At 39.5% G+C, this 20498-nt stretch overlaps 1 protein-coding gene across 6 annotated transcripts in view; it reads left to right on the forward strand.

Annotated features, from left to right (window-relative positions):
- Positions 1-16069, forward strand: part of ZCCHC7 (zinc finger CCHC-type containing 7) — a 254671-nt gene extending 238602 nt beyond the window's left edge. For all 6 annotated transcript variants that reach the window (XM_042963889.1, XM_042963888.1, XM_015540721.2 and 3 more), the window contains exons 7-9: positions 7391-7486; positions 12970-13087; positions 15535-16069. In XM_042963889.1, the coding sequence (XP_042819823.1) occupies positions 7391-7486; positions 12970-13087; positions 15535-15971 (651 nt within the window). In that variant the 3' untranslated portion in view covers positions 15972-16069. The remainder of the gene's footprint in view (positions 1-7390; positions 7487-12969; positions 13088-15534) is intronic.
- Positions 16070-20498: the final 4429 nt, after the last annotated feature.

Here is a 20498-nt window from a genome sequence, read left to right on the forward strand (position 1 = left end):
GCTCAAGGTCACAGAGGGAGATGCCCAGCAGGTTCATTTGCATAAAAAATTACTGTTGGAAATAGGACACTGAGGCAGCTCTGGCGTTTTGATCTCTTGGCCTTTGTCATGGAGATTCCTAGTTGTGAAGGGAGTAAGGCCAGTGTCCCAGATAATGATTAACTGTTTTAATGGCATTCATTCATTCATTCCGCACTAACTACTCATGCAGAAAAAAGGGTTATGTAAAATGACATTAGAAGAAAATCATTTGTAATCGTTGCATCGGGCTGCACTTTGAGGAGACATTAGGAGTAAATCCGTGGCGTGGTAGGCTTATGCTTTATCTTCTGATATTTACTGAGTTTACTGGTGCATGAAAAGCTTTCAGCAAGAATAGCAGATGGGATGGACCTTTCATAGGTAATGCTATCTACCAGGTTATTACTTCTATATATTGATAGTAAAGTAATCTCCAAGATATCACCCTACAAATATAGATTATTTAAATGTCTGTAACAAAAAAAAAAAAAGAAAAAAAAGAGCTGCTTTCATAAATAGTTCACTTGGTAACCCATTGGGTCAAAGTCTCTAGATAAATGTTTAACTTTAAAAAAGTTCTAAAAGACTACATTCATTCCCTTACATTTAACTTTTCATCCACAATATAGACTGTATGACAGAACCCTGAACTTAGAGCTAATCAGTTGACATATTCTGTGTTAAATTGGACCTTTACTGTTAATTAAAAATAAAGACATGCTCCAAGGCAGAAGTAGTCACAAATTCATATTTCTAACACTTTAAATAGCTGTAAGATTTTTGTTAGATCACAGTATGAGAACTTGTCCACTGGAAATCATTATTGAGTTTTCAGTACTATATTCTAATACAGAAATGTTCTCTAATTAGGTAAGATCTAGGCTGATTGCATTCCTATTAAGTCCTAGTACATGATAGTTTATTAAAATGAGAGTATGTAGATAGTGTTTGTCATGTCATTTACTAATTAATTATTGTGAAACAGTTTAGAATTTCATAGCACAATATAAATACTGTTGCTATTTTTATTAGTAATAATGGAAGTTTTTAACTAGTGACATTATTCAGATGAATGAACATCCAAATGTTTGCACTTCATCCAGGGGCATAAATGAACAGTGGGGCTAAATTTAAGGTTCTTTGAATGAAATTACTTTCAAAATAAAGTAAGTGTCAACATGAAACATGCTTTCAAAATAAAGTAAGTGTCAAAAAAAAAATAAAGTGTCAACATGAAACATGCTTTCAAAGTCTTGATTAAGAAGGATCTCTCTATCTCTGGTACTATAAAACTGAATTCCTATTCTCTTTATATTACTAATTCTTTCCTGATTCTGCCAGAGTATGTACCACACTCTCAATTCGAAGTAGGGGAGATGCTTAGGAAGCTGTATTAATTCATGCAGACTTTTTAATATATCAAAGCATAATTTAAAAAATTGTCTGTTAGGGGCGCCTGGGTGGCTCAGTCGGTTGAGCATCCAACTCGATTTCAGCTCAAGTCGTGATCTCAGGGTTTGTGAGATCAAGCCCCGTCTCCAGGTCTTCACTCACTGTGCCATGAACACAGAGCCTGCTTGGGATTCTCTCTCTCCCTCTCTGTCTCTGCCCCTCCTCCGCTCGTAGGTACTCTCTTTCAAAATAAATAAATAAACATTAAAAAATAAATTGTCCTTTAATGACATAAGACAATTGATATCGTTTTCCAAAGCATCCAAATTATTAACAATAACTAAAATGCATTGGATGCTTACTATGGGTCATGTGCTTTACCTGTGCATTACCTCATTATTCATCTATTAATATTTACAGAACTCTTACTATATGCCTGTCCCTGTCCCTGGATCTGGGGTATAGCAGTGAACAAAAAACAGACAGAAATCCCTGCCCTCACAGACCTTACATCCTTCTTGTCTGGGAATGCAAGTGGAGGGATAGACAAAACAAACTAGCAAAATATATTATGGGAGATGTGATAAGTGACATGGAGTTTTGTTTTTGTTTTTTTTCTTTACAGCAGTGAAGTAGGGTAGGGAACACCAGTTGGAGGGAGCTGACAGACTTAAAAAACGTGATCAAGAAAGCATTACTAATACGACCTTTGAGCCAAGACTTGAAGGAGGTGAAGGAGTGCACCATGTTTATCTGGGCAGAGTGACACAGGCCGATGGAACAACATTAGGACTACCTGTAATTTCCTCTAACTTAGGCAATAAAATAATGCAAAGAAATTCCATAAAACTTTTGCTCTGCATCCAAATATTGCAGAGATTTTCAGTGTTTGAATTTACTTTAAACACATTTATTGGCTGTATAACTCATGTCCACTCTATAAAATTTTGGAGTCTTTAAGATCTACTTATTCACCACCTATTTTTGAGCACTTTCTGTGTTCTAGTTTAGGCATTGGCAAACTTCTTCTATGAAAAGCCAAGTAGTAAATAGTTCAGCTTGGCAGGCAATATGGTCTCTGTCATAACTCTGCTCTTGTAGCATGAAAAGTAGCCATAGATAACCGGATCATAGGGTAGTTCCATTTTTACCTTTCTGAAGAACCTGCATACGGTTTTTCCACTATGGCTGCACCAGTTTGCATTCCCACCAGCAGTGCAAGAGGAGTCCTTTCTCACTACATCCTCGCCAACACTTGTTGCTTCTTATGTTTTTGATTATAGCCATTTTGACAGGTGTGAGGTATTATCTCTTTGTAGATTTTATTTGCATTTCCTTGATGATGAGTGATGTTGAGCATCTTTTTCATGTGTCTGTTGACCATCTGGATATCTTCTTTGGAGAAATGTCTGATAAGCACTGGGTGATGTAGGGAATTGAAGAAAAGAGTAGCAGCCTTAGATAACCTGTAAACAGATGTGCCTGGCTGTGTTCCAATAAAACTTTATTTTCAGACACTGAATTTTGAATTTCATAAAATTTTCATGTGTTGCAAAATATCCTTTTTTTTTTTAGCCATTTGAATGTAAAAGCATTCTTGCCTATGGGCTATACAAAAACAGGCAATGAGCTGGATTCGTCCTGTCGGCCATAGTTCACCAACACTTAGTCTAGATTCTTGCCATAAGGATACAGAGTGGACTAAAAGATCTCTTACCCTGTGCACCTTACATTCCAGCAATGGGGAGGCAGATAATAGACATGATAACCAATTTAGTACACGAGAAGGTGAAATGGGAAAAGGAGTATCAGGAGCACTGTGGCAGGAGTAAGTAAAAGTGGCCTTTACTCTGAGAGGATGCGATGGGAATGAACCACTGGAGACTTGCACAGTAGTGTGGCTTTCCTGTGTTCTGTATTCCTGAGGAAAAGCCAGCAGTGCCATGGGGACACCAGTGGTTCTCCTGTGAGGAAATCCCTATTTGCATCCATACCAAAGTTCTAGTGTCTGGATATCCATCTTGTTCTGGTTCTTTCTGTGCCCTCCTTCCCCAATCATTACTGCCTGATTCATCTTGTCCTTTTTCATAGGATTTGAGCCAATGGAATTTCTTATTCCAGCGGAATAAACATAGTGAGCATATTTTCCTTTCTTCAGTGAATCTAGAAATCTTGCCTCAGCAGTAAATTACCATATATTTGCACAAAAAAACATTGAAAAATTATAAACATAAGTCTTTCAGAGAATGTTTATTATTTGGCGGGTGGATAATTCTGTTTATCATCAGTGATAGTCTCTGCCTACAGTCACCGACTAGTTTTTGAGCACCTACCATTAGCCTTAGAGTGGATTCTCATGCCACTCAAATCCAGTGCTCTCCATTCTGAATGATAAGCCCTAAGCGATCTAGTCCCTCTCCATCTTTAGAACCTCCTCTTCTCCCACTCTTCCTTCACCTACTACACTTCCAAATTTACAGATATTTCTCTGATAGTCAAATATGGCAAATTTACCCGCATCTCCAAGATTTGCATTCCCTGTCCCCATGCCTGAGGCCTAGAATGCTGTTCCCCAGTCATTGCATACTTGGGGGTATTTTTATCACAAGAAATGACCATCCCAGTGAGAGTTTCTCTAAAATGCAATTTAAGTCACCACCAATGACTTTCATTCCTTTAACTCTATTTTAATTGCCTGCGTGCCATTTATTACTACCCGATTGTGTGTGTGTGTGTGTGTGTGTGTGTGTGTGTGTGTGTGTGTGTTTTGTTGGTTTATCTGTCTTCCAACGTGGGAGATGTGAGCAGGGATTTTTGTCTGACTTCTCAGTTACCTAATCTATTCTAAGATATCTGGCATATATTAGGCACTCAATTATTTTTTGAATAAATTAATGAAAGAATGCTTGTATATGCTTATGCCATGTGCCCAGCACTCTGGTAAACATCACTGATGGAGGTGTCCTTGAACTTGTTCTGCTCTACTTGTCCCCTTCCCTTCTCTTATACACAACCTGGTATCTTGAAAAAGTCGTCAGTGTTTTGTTCTTCAGTTCTACTTACAATAAACCCGTTACAGTCTGGCTTGTATCTCTACCCCTCAAATAAACTGCTCACAATGGTTTCTAGTCTCCAGCAACTTCCTGATTGCTAATCCAGTGGATTTCATAGTCTTTATCTTATTTAACCCACCAGTAGCTTTTGACAACTTCTTCCTCAAAACATTATGTGTTCTGCCTTCACATCCATGACACATCTCTTGCTTTGATTTCTTTCTCTTAAACCACATATATACTCATGGTTGCAATTTTGTGTCACATCAAGTAACACAAAGATGGAAAAATAATTTCTGCTTAATAATTTCATGTCTTCCTGGTGCTCTATACCTGAACAAATTTATGAGCCACTGCAGTGAGTGAGTGAGTGAGTGGTACATGCTTGTATGCATACCTGTCAAAACTATGCTTGACGACTTTTAGCTTGTCTTAATTCATGAACCACATTCTTTTATTGGAGAATATAAGACCTTTGTTAGTTATCATATCCCAGTTGACAATAGCTGAAATTGTAAATTCTATTTTGTGTAGCGTTTGTAGTCATTTTCAATAGAAAAGATCTTTTAGGCTACTGTTATCCTCCAGTTTTCCATTTTAGGAAACAAACTAAAAGTAAAGTTGAAGAAGATTTTTATAGCCTATAGATTATTTTCCCATGTCAATAACATAAAACCTTCACAAGCCACCTGTTTGCCACATTAAACAGTAATAATGAAATTAGTTGGCACACCAGCACTGTTTGTTATAGCATCCCAATAAAGAACATAAGCAGGGCGCCTGGCTGGCTCAGTTGCGGGAGTGTGCTGCTCTTGATCTCAGGTTCATGAGTTCGAGCCCCACATTGGGCATAGAGCTCACTTTAAAAAATAAATAAACAAGAAATAAACTTATCCAATTTCATTCCCATTCTCACCTCTTTCTTCCAATCTACAAAAAAAAAAAAAAAAAAAAAAGGAGTGGGAGGGCTATTAGGTTTTTCTCCTTCTGTTTAAAGCCCCTGCCACCTCAGGGGTTTAGCTCTGTCTTCTCCCTTCTCTCCTGTTTTCACCACCTCCCTCTCTATGAGCTTCCTCACATGTTCAGATCTCTTTCTCATTCTAATAGCAAACTCTACCAAATCCCCTTCCTAGATGTTGCTCGACCTTATTCTGCCCCTTGTTATTCATGCTTCTCAAAATAATACATACCTGCCATCCCCTTTTTTTCTGCTTCTGTTCAATTTTTTTAAATATTTCTTACTGTCCAATGTAACATACATATTGGAAAATGCATAGTTACATCACACACACTTAAGTTATATAACACCACTGTGTTCAAGAAATAGAAAATTGCAGCTACCCCAAAACCTTCTGTGCATTTTCTCCCCACTGGAAGTAACTACTATCCTGGCTTCTGTGGGGAATAATTTTCTCATTCTTTATGGTTTTATCACCTTTGTATTCATCTCTTCACTCTTCAGCCTGTTGCCTTCTGCTCTTTATTACCTTTCTACCAATTCCAAAATTCTCATACTAAGGTTATCCATGAACAATTGCCAAATCTAACAGATGCTTCTCAGTTCTAATCTCACTAAGCCTCTGCTGTATTCTCCATTGCAGATCAGTTCACCCTTCTTGAAACTACTCTCTAAGGTGTATGACTATATTCTCCTGTGATTCTGCATCCTTCAGCCTTTCCTTCTCTGTCCCTTTCCCAGGTTCCTCTGTCTGCCCCTTAAATGTTATGCCCAGGGTTCCATCTTGAGCTCACCACTGTTCATATTGGGTATGGCGATGCTGTCCACTCGGGTCATTTTAGCCTCCACTATTATACGGTAGATTTCATTCAGAGCTAATCTTCAGCTCACACTTGTTCCCTCAGCTTTAATCTTACAGAGACAACTGCCTAATGGACATCACCTAAATACACAGCATCCAAGTTAGACTTCATCATCTTTCCCTCTAATTTCCTACTGTTTCTGAAGCGGTTGTTGGCACCCAACTTAGAAACCTGAAAAGCATCGTAATTTCTCCTTTCCTTTATTCCTCATATCTTGTCAATGTTCAGTGATACCAGTTTTATCCCCTCATGTATTGGCCAAATCGATTCCCTTTTTCCTATCCTTGTTACTCTTGTAGTGTAGACCCTCATCACCTCATTGATTTCCTAACAGCCACCTTTTTCACTGCATCTAACCTTCTGTTCATATTCACGCCCTCTACAACTACAAGCCAAAATGGTTTTTCCAAAATAAAATTCTAACTACTCTGCTCCCATATTTAAAACAACACTTAAAATGGAAAAGCCCAGATAAACCCCAAGTTCTTTAAGATGACTTTAAGGCCCTCCCTTCTTTTGCCTTGCTTTCTCCAGCCTCATTTTTCAGTCTACCTGGCTATGCATGTTATACTTTGTCAGCATGTATGCTTTCTTAGCTTCATGCATTGTTCATGCTAGCCCCTCTTCCTAGGATTTTCCATTTGACTTACACCTAATTCTTTAAAAGTAAATGTAAGTTTTGTAAGCATTCCCTGACTCCTTCCACCCCATCCCAATGATGGGTCCCCTTTGCCACTCCATTAAAACCTTGTACATGTTTCTCACTTTGCTTACATCTTCTGTCATCATCTGTTTAGATGTCTTTCATGTTCTACTAGCCTGTTGTGCTTCTCTCTCTGAGATACCTAATACCTAACACAGTACTGGGCACAACGCCTAATGGAATGAGGAGCGAAGAAGAGGAAAGCATATATTGACATGAAGTGGAAAAGAATTGTCATGTTGTGCACTTTAACACAGAGAATCATCTGGATGTGAGGTCCTAAACTCTAGGAGGCAGTATTTCTAAAGGATCTCTTACCTAAAAAGAGCTCTTTGGGAAAGAATCAGGTTTTAATTTTCTTCTAACATTTAATAAACGCTCACAAATATTCATGTTGCAGACCAAACCTGGACCACCCAAAAAGCCGAAGACCCCTTCTGGACAATCAGCCTTAGTGTATTGCTACAACTGTGGGCAAGAAGGCCATTATGGACACGTAAGTTTGAGTAGCATTTGGGCATAACACATTCTGTTGTTCTGGGAGTGGTTGCTGAAAGATGAACTAAAAAAAAAAATGTAATTCTGAATGCTTACCTTTTTAATAAACTAACATCCTAAAGTAAGACTTAATGTATTTTCAACTGATTTGCTTTCCCATCCCTGCCAGAGAGATCTGTCAGAGCACGTTCTTCTAATTGTTTTAAATATACATGAACAAGTTAGGCTAAAACAAATAAAAACCTCATACAGTCAATCAGAGGAATAAAAGTAGTCACCAAAATGGTTACACTTCTCATGAGTTCTTATGTTTGCTATTACTTTGACACAGCCAAAATCATGATTGGAGATTTTCTATGTAGTTCTCCACTATCTCCAGCTTTCCCTGATACTGTGTTCACTTAAATCTTCATCACTCACATAAAAACTCTGACACTAGTGGAAAGACAGAGATACTGTATCATTGACTAGCCTGTCTGCCCCACAGACGTCCAGATTCCCTATCCAAGCTGCATATTCCCAGCCCCAGCTAAAAGGGCCAAACTGTGTGTGTTTTAGGTGCAAGAGTGTCAAAGCAGAAGGAATTTGTTGATGTGAGATGGGAGGGAGTCTCCTAGCCAGTTGTCTCATTAAGTAAGAAACAGCAGCAGCGCATCCCAGAGACAGGATGTGATAGGAATAGACTGCAAGCTCTCCTGCATTCTGGGAATCCTGAGGCAGAGGAAGAAGGGCAGTGGCACAAAAAGTAGAAAATCTGTATGGAGAAATACATTCCTAGTCTCCTGGTAGGCTTCTAACAGCTTAGAAACCAAAATAAACTAAAATCAAATGCGATCTGATGACAGGAGGTAGAAAGCATTCGGGGGTAGAGAGTCCTCAAAATGGGAGGGCTGTGAGCAGTGGGAAGGGGAGGGGTAGTGCTGCGCTTTGTGACTCATGGGAGTCCGACCTTGAATTCTGACCGTGGCACCTCACGCAGACCTTGGGGCTGGACCTCCGCAGCAAAGGGAGAGACACAACACAGTTCACCAACAGGTGAAACTTTTCTTCCACGTTGGGGCAGCAGGACCATGGAATGAAGAATTACAACATGAAAGCTAGGATGAAGTTCTGATCCTCAGGTCTGGCTTTTGCTCTGCTACTGACTTCACCATGTGACTTGAACAACGCACTCCGGTCTTCAGTTTCTTTATCTCCAAAGCAAAGAAGTTGTACGGGGAGATTTCTCAATACTGACACTTGGATGCTGTTTCCAATGTGAACAAATCCATAGTATGGTGACATGGATGGAGAGACCCATACTCCCATTTTCATAGAATGCACATTAAAAACTTTGTTAAAGAATACTTTTTCTTACAAAATTACCAGCTCTAGATCTTTTCCTGCTTTGTGCGTTCCACCTCGTGGCCAAAATCCAGATGTTGCCAACACTGTTTAGGAAACCTATTCCCATGAGTATTCCACTGCCACGCAGATCACACAGATGTACAATTTATGCTTGCTGACCTCTTTAAAACAAAAGGGTGTAATTTTCCATTTATGTTTGTTCAATTAAAGAAAAACAATTATAGTTGGGCACATATTGCTTACTAGTCAGTCCTGTTAATGTAGATAGGAAATATATTAAAAACATTTGGAATTTATCCCAGAAATCTAGATTTAGATAGTTTTTAATTTACAATAAAGCAAATTTGGCAGCCTCATCGCTGCCATAGATGAAGAATTCTAGATCATCCACACTAATGAAGAAGATCAGTGGTGTGGCTAATCCAGAATAGTAGATAAATTATATAGCCAACTATCAATTGTGTGTGCTAATGGAGGGGACCAGCGATGTGGATAATCAAAACATAATTTACATTTAGCTTTGGAAAATATTTATCGTATTGTATGGCTCTGTATAGCCACGCCAGTCTAGACTGTACAGGATCCAAATAGAAGACTGTGCAGATGATTAAAGATGTCTGAGGACCCCTCCCCTTCATTTGCAGAAATACAGCTCTATAGATGTTACTGAACAGCCTCTTCGTATAAAAGGTATTCTGAGGTGAATGTGGCACCGCCCTTCCCTAACCTCACTCATCGTGTAGTTGGAGAGGCAGGGACAGTCCTAAGCAGCTTCATATCAGGCAAACTACAAACTACCATAGAAAACAGTAGTCACTCTACAGAAAGACTACTCCAAGAGCGTGTGAAAGTATGAGTGGGTGCTGGGAGTGTATCAAGATCTTTAGTACCTCTTTGTAATTGCAATTTGCTCTTAATATTTTATGGTTAGAATCTCTCTTTGTCCATTTAGGCTGCTGTAAACAAGCTACCATAGACTATGTGGTTTATAAACAGTAGAAATTTATTTCTTAGGTTCTAGAGGCTGGGAAGCCCAAAGTCATGGTGCCAGTAGAATTGATGTCTGATGAGGGGCGGCGGCTGCTGCTGCTGCTGCTGCTGCTGCTGCTTCTTCTTCTTCTTCTTCTTCTTCTTCTTCTTCTTTTTTAATGTTTATTTATTTTTGAGAGAGAGAGTGCAAGCAGTGGAGGGGCAGAGAAAGAAAAAGAGGGAGACACAGAATCTGAAACAGGCTCCAGGCTCCAAGCTGTCAGCACAGAGCCTGATGCAGGGCTCGAAGTCATGGACCATGAGATCATGACCTGAGCTGAAGTCAGATGCTTAACCAACTGACTGATCCACCCAGGCACCCTGAGGGGCTGTTTTTAATAGATGGCACTTCCATGCTATGTCCTTACACGGTAGAAGAGGCTAGGGAGCTCTGTGAGGGTCTCTTTTATAAGAACATTAATCCCATTCATCAGAGCTCCATTCTTATGGCCAAATCACTACCCAAAGACTCCACCTCCTCCTACCATCATCTTGGGGATGAATTCTGGTTGGGGGTTGGGAGGGATGGACACAAACATTCAAACTATAGCAGAATCTTAGACCCAAATCTTTTATGGGTGCCCTTTCTTCTGGAAACTTAGAGCCACCATGGATAGTGATTTCTAAAAGTAATTCTTGGGCACCTGAATGGTTCAGTCAGCTAAATGTCCAACTCTTGATCCCAGCTCAGGTCTTGATCTCAGGATCATGCTTTCAAGGCCCACGTTGGGCTCCATGCTTGGCATGAAGCCTAAATAAAGAAATACATATGTACGTACGTACGTATGTATGTATGTATGTATGTATGTATGTATGTATGTAATTCTCTAGGCTACCATATAGGTTTGCCTTATAACTTCAGGATTCAAAAAATTCCAAAAAGATCCTGAAAGTCAACAACACAGTATATCTAAAGATAGTTGGAAGAAGGAAATAATAAAGATAAGCACCAAAATTATTGAAATAGAAAACAAAATTAATAGCATCAACAAAACCAAAAGCTAGTTCTTTAAAAACATTTTCATTTTTAGGGGTGCCCGAGTAGCTCAGTTTGTTAAACATCCAACTTCAGCTCAGGTCATGATCTCACAGTCCATGAGTTCGAGCCCTGCATCAGGCTCTGTGCTGACAGCTCAGAGCCTGGAGCCTGCTTCGGATTCTGTGTCTCCCTCTCTCCCTGCCCCTCCCCTGATCATGCTCTATCTCTGTCTCAAAAATAAATAAAAACATTTTTAAAAAATTAAAAACATATTTTTTTCCAAAAGAAAAGACTTCGGAAAAACTACTCAAAGAAAAAAAAAGGTACAAATAGTGAATAAAAAGTGTAAATAACTTAAAATACAGTAAGTTTTAATTGTAGGAGAATACAAATTTTAAATAAGCTTTGCATTTAATAAAGTTCAAAATTAAGTCTGAAAATACAGATAAATAATTCTCTAGAAAAAAATATTAACCAAAATGAAGAACAAGCCTATATGAACCAATACCACTAAAAAAATTAAGTTAGTAATCAGAATTCTCCCCTGAAATATATCAGATCCAGATAGTTTTATTGTCAGGTTTTACCAAACCTTTATTCAGAAACAGATCATCCAAGAGAACACTACCCAATTTATTCTGTGAAGCTATTATAACCTAAAGCCACTTCAAAATATTTATAGAATGATACCATTTTTATGAAGTCTGAATGCTTCAAATTTAACACTGTTGTTTATTAGAATAGTCATTAGTAGTAGTAGTAAGAGTATAAAATGTATGAGAATGGCAGGAACCAAGTTTAAGACAGTGGCAACTTCTGGAAAGGGAAGGAGACAAATGAGGAATGGGAAACAGCATTACACGGAGGATTTCAATTGTATTATTAATGTTTCAGTTCTTGGAGCAAGAACAAGAAAATTAAGGTAAAATGTGATTTGATAAAGTCCAATAGTAGGTACAGATTGACATTACTTTATTTCCAATACTTAAATGTATATTTAGAATGATTCATAATCTGCAAATCATGCTCTTACTGAGTGTGTGGCTGCCAGCTCAGTCAGGTATCTTAGAATTACAAGTCAAGTATATTTGCCAATGTTAGGATAAGTCAGCTAAATTTTATGTGGCTATTTCACATACTTTCTTCCTAAGAGGTGTTCTGATTTTCTCCAATACCTAGCTAAGAAGAATTGGACATTTATAAAATACATTTTAGGCAAGATGGCAGAGGACAGAAATGGGGAAGTTCCAAAGGGAAACCTCTTTCAAAGAAAAGAAAAGTTGGTCTCAGACATGCTGAATGGATATATGTCAACAGATCATGATAAATAAAGCCTATTCTGTTGGATGTGGCTCAGGCCAACGATGTGGATTTGGAAACTAGCAGAGGTACAAAAGCCAGAGTCATGCAGGTGGGGAGCCGACCTAGAGAAATGAGTGAGAGGAGTGATCTCTTGAGCGGGGCAAGGAAAGAGAAGAGAGGATTCTTTTGGGGTATTTTGGAGTTACCTAGGAGCATTTTCAAACCAGACCTAACCCACCACCACCATCCTGCTCCCCACCATAAGGATCACTGCCCTTGTTAGCAGTATTGGGTTAAAATAAGCTTGCAAACCATTTGGGTGAAGGGAAAAGAGCAAAGAGCTAAGAATTTACACTCACATTTAGGGTGTAAATGTGAAAGGAGAAGCACTTGGTGGAAGGCTGTTGGAAGAGACAGACAAGCAAAGGTCTAATACAACATAAGGCCAAATAAAGTCTTTAAAAGAGGAACAGAGCAAGTTCAGTAGAGACCCAGCCCCGCATTGCTGTTAGCTCAGACTGGGGGAGGGGTTTGGCAGGGAAGACTGAAAAAAGACAAGAAAGGTTTCATGGGTAAAGAAGTAAGGAAAGAAAATCCAAGCCTGAAAGAAACCTGTAAGCACAGTTGGGTGTGATTGGATGTTGGTTTGGCGGAGCCTCCCAGCAGGACCACATCCTGAGCCTCAGCGTGGGGTATCTGTGATGTGGGACTGTCTCTAACCTCAGTGGTCTGTGATCTTGCAGTTAAGGTTGCCTGAGCAGTGCCCTTGTGACACATCCTAATTTCAAATTTGATAATTTGAAACAATTTCAAACAACTTGCAGGAATGTACAGAAAGACGAATGTTTAACCAGACCTTTCCCACATCTCCATTCATCTACTACTATGATGACAAATATGAAATTCGGGAGAGAGAACAGAGAATAAAACGAAAGGTGAAAGGTATGTTGTTGAATTCTTGTGAGATTACCTTTGCAGTAGTTCCTAAATGTCTTCCTTTACATGGTCTTTGCCTGCTTTGGGTGTCATTGGTTAGCACAGAAAATGTTTTTAAATAATTACCATAGAAACCAGAACTTTCTTGATCTCCGGTAATCAGGCACCCACTTCAGAAACGCTGCATTATGATCTGTTCACACTAAACATTTTTTTCACATCATGACCATTTTAGAAAATGTCCTGAAAATACTTCTATCCATACAGGGAAGCAGGGTTTTAAAGGCTCTTTTTTTTGAGAGTTTTCTGTTTGGCAAGTAATTATTTTTTCCATTTGTATGTCTCTAGTATTTTTATGGAAAGAAAGGCTTCCCTGCTAGGTGATTCCTGGAGTTTCCCCAAAGAAGTCTGTTCTTACCAGCTATGATTACAGCAGAGCTCCAGGGTCCACAGCCACCTTCTGTGATTCCTTTACTTAACTGTTGATAACATGACGTTCTTTTAGTTTATAATTTAGGCCTACTTTTTTCTATTTCTTTTGTGCTGTAGTTTACTAAGTTTAACAGTGGTTTACTAAGTTACCTTTCTTGCTTTCAGGATGAAATAGTTCTATACTTCTCAAGTTGACCTATACATTGTAACTCTTAGAGCCTTTTTGGTATTCTTTCTCCATCCCACCCCCAACTCTCTCTGACTTAAGGTCTTTTTCAAAAGGAATTATTTTCAACTCCTGCATATTTTCCATATTACATTTCATATAAACTCTATCTCAACTATATATAGAGAGAGATTACAGTACATAAAGATATTTATTAGGCAATTAAATTAAAAAAGAAAAGAAAAGAAATGCACCAAAGTGTCCCCTCTGAATTAAAAGATTATGGCTCCTGGGGCGCCTGGGTGGCTCAGTCGGTTAAGCGTCCGACTTCAGCTCAGGTCATGATCTCACGGTGTGTGAGTTCGAGCCCCACGTCGGGCTCTGTGCTGACAGCTCAGAGCCTGGAGCCCGTTTCAGATTCTGTGTCTCCCTCTCTCTCTGCCCCTCCCCTGTTCATGCTCTGTCTCTCTCTGCCTCAAAAATAAATAAACATTAAAAAAAATTAAAAAAAAAAAAAAAGATTATGGCTCCTATTTTATTTTTATACTTTTTGTATTTCACGGGTTTTCTGTAATGAGTGGTTATAACTTTTATAATTCTAGGAAAACCATTTGTTTTCACTTTTAACTAGTAGTAATATTGGGAACTCTGTGGCTACTTTGAGGTTCTCTGTGATCCATTAGAATTTTCAGGCACCTGGGTGGCTCAGTCGGTTGAGCATCTGACTTCAGCACAAATCATGATCTCACAGTTCATGAGTTTGAGCCCCACATCAGTGGAACCCACTTTGCATCCTGTCCTCCTCTTTCTGCCCCTCCCCTGCTTGCCCTCTCTCTCCCTCTCTCTCTCTCAAAAATAAACATTTTTTTTAAGAAAAAAAAATTTATTTCATGCTAAAGTCTATAAGGAATTACCTTTGCTCTGTATCCTAGAGTTCACTTCTTGTGAACTTTATATTACTTTGCATTTCATCCTTTTTTTTCAATGTTTATTTATTTTTGAGAGGGGGGAGGTGAGGTGCAGGAAGTGGGGACAGAGGATCTGAAGTGGGCTATGCCCAACACGGGGCTGGAACTCACGAGCTGTGAGATCATGACCTGAGTCAAAGTCAGTCGCTCAGCCAACTGAGCCACCCAGGCATCCCCATCCCTATTTTTTTATTGGCCACTTCTTTAATCTGTCAAGGTTTTGTTGACATGTTAGTTTTCATCCCTCAAACCTCATCTCCCACTTACCCCATCAGAATCATGCCTGTCAGACACTTGTAGTAAAAGGGTGCCAAGTCCTGGTAAAATGTAACACCAGATCTGGGACCAAAATGTCTGAGATACACACGTGTGTGTGTTCTCCAAGCCAGTGATGTCTGCTCTGGAGGAATAATCTCCTGTCCAGTTTGGCATCCACCTATAAGTACTGTGACCAGACTTTATCTTCTGAGGGTGATTGAAATGTCATGAGACATTTGATATATCTTGTTTCACTTCATCGTCAAAGGCTGTTTCTTTATCCCCGCCATGACTTGAATTGGTCAGATGTGACTTTTCTTCACAAAGCTGAAATGATTGCTTTCACTAGTCTTCGTCTCTATCATTCAACCTAGTACAACTGTACTGAATAGAATAAATATCTTTGGATTTCTGGATATTTTCCATTTTTAGCAATCAGAAATACAGAACTATAACCATACAATTTTTAGCGGGTGATTTTTACCTTAGTAAGGGCTCTTTAGAATGTTGTATCATTAACACATTTCATTGTCTAGTTTCCCTGTCTGCTGAGTTATTTACAGACCAGTGTAAGCCGTGTCTGGACTGTCTGGCTGCTGAATATGCAGAAATACTTTTATATTTTCCAGAACTCCAGAAAAATGGGGATTTTCCAAGGCAGTTCAAGAGACCTCACATGGAAGCAGCAGAGAAGAGGCCCCCCCATGGCAGGAGGAAGAGCCATGCCTCGTGGAGAAACAGCAGGTGGCCTCAAGAAAAGAAAGAAACCCAAAAAGAAGCGAGCAGGAGCCGCAAAGAGCGTGAGAAACACAGGAAGGCTGACAGGGCTCATGAAGTGGAGGAGGACTTCCCCAGGGGCCCAAAACTCCATTCTCCTGGCACCTTCAAGACCCAGAAGGGTCCCAAGTCCTTCCACCACTCATCACATTACCACAAGCCAAGAGAAGACAAGCTGCCCAGAGACGGCAAGCGGGGCAAACAGAAGAAAAAGGAGAGCTATTTGGAGGGCGATGGCAGTGATAATTTATTTCTCATTAAGCAGAGGAAAAAAAAGTCCAAGCTGTGAGACAGCTTCTGATTTGGCTTTCCGGTGTTTGTCTGGTCTTCATGCCTGTGACATCGTGGCAATCTGTTTATGATCTATGATTAAATCAAATGAATTTTGTTTTGTTCTTTTTGTAATCTCGGCCGTACCTGAAACTGATGCACAATGACCATGGAGACCTCCATTCTGTGTGTCCAACAGGTTATTAGGTATAGAAGGAAAAAAAAAAAAAGGACATGTACTCTGATTTGCCCCGTTCCCGTACGTCATTTTTACTCAGAATCCTAGGGATAAGAAGTAATCTTTTCAAGAAAAATTTTTAAAAATACTTTTTTTGAAAAAGTAAATACAATTCGTATGCTGTGGGAGTATGAAAATTAAATCCTTGCAGGAAGAGAAATCAATGCTAATATGAAAAATTCATATTTTTCAGCATTACTTTTTTTTAACATTGGAAAGGGGTAATAGCTATAAATCTAAATCCAGCTGTCCTTGCTCTTGAAGCTGGTGGCATAATCTTCTGATGGTCAGAGCATCAGAGGCGGAAAGATGACGGTGTCATCACTGAAGCCCTGGAGAGGCAGAGACGCTGGCCTATAGCAAAATACAAGTAAGGAACCCATCCAGTAAATGTCATAAGATAGATTTCCTGAAACAAGTGAAAAAGAATCATTAAAAGGTTTAACGTAATCACAGTGCAATAGTTTTCACCGTTTTTACAGCCACACTTCAAGAAGACTGTCAACTTGGATGTATAGAGACAGATACTGCCCAATTAAAAAATTATTCTGTTTTCACGGGTTTTTTAACTACCGCAAGACTATACAGAAATTTTTGTACCTGTGAATTTTTGTACTTATCAAAGCCTAATGTTAGAATAAGAAAAATAAAATGTCTGAAATAGAGTAAATAAGTTTGTCGTTTATGTAAAAAGGCAAGGATTTGGGGTGACAAAGGGCGTGCTTGGGTTAGACAAGTCACTAGAGTTATAAAATCTCCATAAACTGGGTTCAAAATGCCCTTGTTGCCCAAGCACTAGCTCTATGCCGGAATAAAATGAGATGGAGTCAGTTAACTCGGGCCAGTTTATGTTAGATTCTTAACTTTGTGTTTTACTCTTTGTGAAGTACACGAACTGCTGCGTATGTGGTAGGATCAGCTCCCTTCACCTTCCGGCGGGGAGGGGAGAGTCTCCTCGCACTGAAACAGCTTCAGCGTAAATTGTGGCTGCAGTCTTTAGTCCCCCGCCTTCCCTGTGGCCGCCCTGCTCACGGCGAAGCATAAGCATTCTTTGTGTGTTGGTTCGTGGCTTCATAACATCAGCTGGGATTGTTTTGACTCTCAGGTAAGTGGCCAGAGTCTTTTAACACCCTGCTAAAAGTGACAGCCGTGAAAAATGGCTTCATAGAGTGGTAAGTCTTGAAATAATTGGTGTTATTCCTCATTAAGACCTAGGACAAGCCTGGCTTATTATTGGTGTGGTGTGGCTAGCATTCCTTCGGACGCAAGGGCCTCTTCCAGGCAGAGAGGGGAATGCCGTTCTTCAGGGTCTTTCATACATAGCAGATTGTTCGGAGAATGGAAGAAATAAAGCTCTTTTTTTTTCCCCACTTGTTTCTGCACATTATCCTATTTTCCCAATTTTTTTTTTATTAGATAAGCATGTAAGGATATAATTTATACTTCAGGTCCATGCATTTATATGCAGATAGGAAAGGCAGCTGAGCTACTTTACCTGTGGGCATTAGGATGGCAGGGGAAGAGCAGAAACACTGAGGACCTTCTGCTCCATTTCCTCTTTGTTGCCTTGGCGCCCGATTCTTACACCAAGTGTTGAGTTAGAGTCAGGGACTCACACGCTAACTTTCCATACAAAAGTAGGGAGCTTAAAATATATTAGAGGCTCCACAGTTGAGCAGATAATACTTTAACTGAATAAATACAATTGAGAAGAAAAGCAGATGTCCCAAACAAGAAGAATCTGTTTAGTTGCTAAGTTTGAGAAGCCTGAACACCTTTTGCCTCTGGCCCTGCTTGGATCACAGCAACCTGTGTGGCTCCTTTTCTGGGTTAGATGTTGGTTTGTTTGGCATTCTTAGAATAGGTAGAGAACTGTCTACTGTTCTCTCAGTGGCAAGTCTTGCTTTCATGGACCATGCTATTTGCAGTATTCAGTCTTTATTTTTGTTATACAAGGATTACATATTAATCTTAAGGGGAAAAATTTTTTTTTAATCATATCTGATTCTTACACCCAAAGATAGAGTTAAAATTCATAGTGTCTGTCCTTCCATACTTTTTTTCTATATGTATTTACATTGTTCTGTAGTTTGTTTTTTCACTTAATACATTGTGAAATTCCGGTTTTCTAATCAAATATGTGCCTATATCATTAGTTTTAATGGCTACATGATTTCCCGTTTATATGGCTATACCATAATTTATTTAATCAGCTTCCTATTGAACGTTTTGGTTGTTTCTAATTTTAATTATTTTTAAAAATCCTATGCACATCGTATCTTCTCTAATTATTCTATTTGATAAAATAGAATTTGTGGGTCTAAAAAATATGCATATATTTCATGCACATCTTAATGCATATTGCCAAATTACATTCCCAAGAAGTCATATACTGCCCAGTCACTTACACATTCCTGGTAGTGTGTAAGAGTGTTCATCTCCCCACTCCCACAATAATGGGATACTGTCATTCCTTTCTCCCAATGCCTCTCTGATGAGCAATGAAACACTGTTTGTTAGTGCTACCGTGAAAAGATTGATGTATGCTGTGTTTGTGTAAAGAGACAGATTAACTATCAATAATCTGTTGATAAAAGATATGGAGAGAAGCTTCTCATAGGGAAAAAGTGAAAATTCTTCTGCCAACAAAAGATAACATACAAAAAAAAAAAAAGAGACTTTCATTCATTCCTTCATAGCTGTCTGGATCCTCTGATATTACCATTTTTGGTTTTCACAGTTTAGAAGGTACTCCTGGCATCTTGTGACTAGAGGCCAAGGGTGTGGCTACACATCCTACAAAGCACAGGACAGCTCCCCACAACTAAGAGTTACCCAGCCCAAAATGTCTCATGTCTCAAAAGTAATTCTGTGGACAAGAAGGAATTCAGGTTGCATGCCATATCCGAGAGCAAGAGTCAGATGTATCCTTCTCTTACAAGGCCTAGACTTTCATGAGACTGTGCCAGTATTTGAGGGTTTGGTGGGACATATCCCATTCATCTCAAATAAGGACTGCTAGCTCCATGGCATGGTCTACAGACCTTTTGGACCACTTTGTGGAAGAACAAGGCCACTGAAGACTCCGCTGACTGAGGGGAATCACTTACTGGCATAACTGGGAAACAGATATAAGCGGGGCACCAGGAGAATATAAGCTCTGTCAAGATAAATAATCATGGGGTGAGAACTAAGAGTCAGCTGGTGGGGAAGGAAAGAATTGGAGATTATCTAGTGGAACATTCGATTGGTTAAGAATGTCAGGTTGTAGGAACCATCACCAGGACCCAGGCCCAGCAAAGGTCCTTAGGTTTTACTTGGGGTTAACTTTAGGTTAACATTCAGAGAAGTACCATCCTTTGGAAGACACCGTCTATTATGCGTGCCATGCAAGGATTCCCTTCATGTGATGAAGCTGTTTCACTGTGGCTCTAGCCAGAGAGAACAACTTAAGTTGCTGGTACATTTATACAATGCACATTGTACATACCCACCCTCACAGTTGTGAAATAAATCACTTCTTAAACTCATTTACTAGGAGGTGTTTCCAGTTAAGAATGGGGAAGTGAGACAGGGAAGAAGAGAAGGAATCCAAGCCAGATGCCTTACGTCCCGTTCAGATCAAGGCGCTAAAGTCTGTGTGTGTGTGTGTGTGTGTGTGTGTGTGTGTGTGTGTGTGTGTGTGTGTGATTTTTGTTTTGTTTTGAATCAGTCGTTGGGGTGCCTGGGTGGCTCAGTCAGTCAAACATCTGACTTTGGCTCAGGTGATGATCTCCTGGTTCGTGAATTCGAGCCCCACGTCAGGCTCTGTGCTGACAGCTTGGAGACTGGAACCTGCTTTAGTTTCTGTGTCTCCTCCTCTCTCTGCCCCTTCCCTGCTTGCGCTGTCTCTCCCTCTCAAAAATAAACATATAGTAATAATAATAAAATCAGTCATTGTTTAAGAGCTGCCCTCAGGAGTCTTTCTCAGTCCATTGGTTCTCTATGCATCCAGGCAAAGTGGGTTTGGCAGGCAGGCAAAAAGAATTACTTTTGAGCAGGCAGCTCACTGACAGAGACACAGGGATATGAGCAAAATTCCAATGTCATCTGCTACAACCATAGTCTCAGAACAGTCCTCCCCACAAAAGGATACTTAGCAATCTTAACACCAAAGTAATTTCTTAAATTATTTTTGAATGCAGAAAAATACAACTTTATTATATGTACCCATTTTCTCAATAAGCATAACAGTCCAGAAGATCAAACTTATTGCAACATTTGTCATAGTGCTCAAAAGCAATTTCAGGAATTTCTACTTCCAGCCAA

This window comes from Panthera tigris, chromosome D4 (assembly GCF_018350195.1).
Source record: "Panthera tigris isolate Pti1 chromosome D4, P.tigris_Pti1_mat1.1, whole genome shotgun sequence".
Classification (NCBI taxonomy): domain Eukaryota; kingdom Metazoa; phylum Chordata; class Mammalia; order Carnivora; family Felidae; genus Panthera; species Panthera tigris.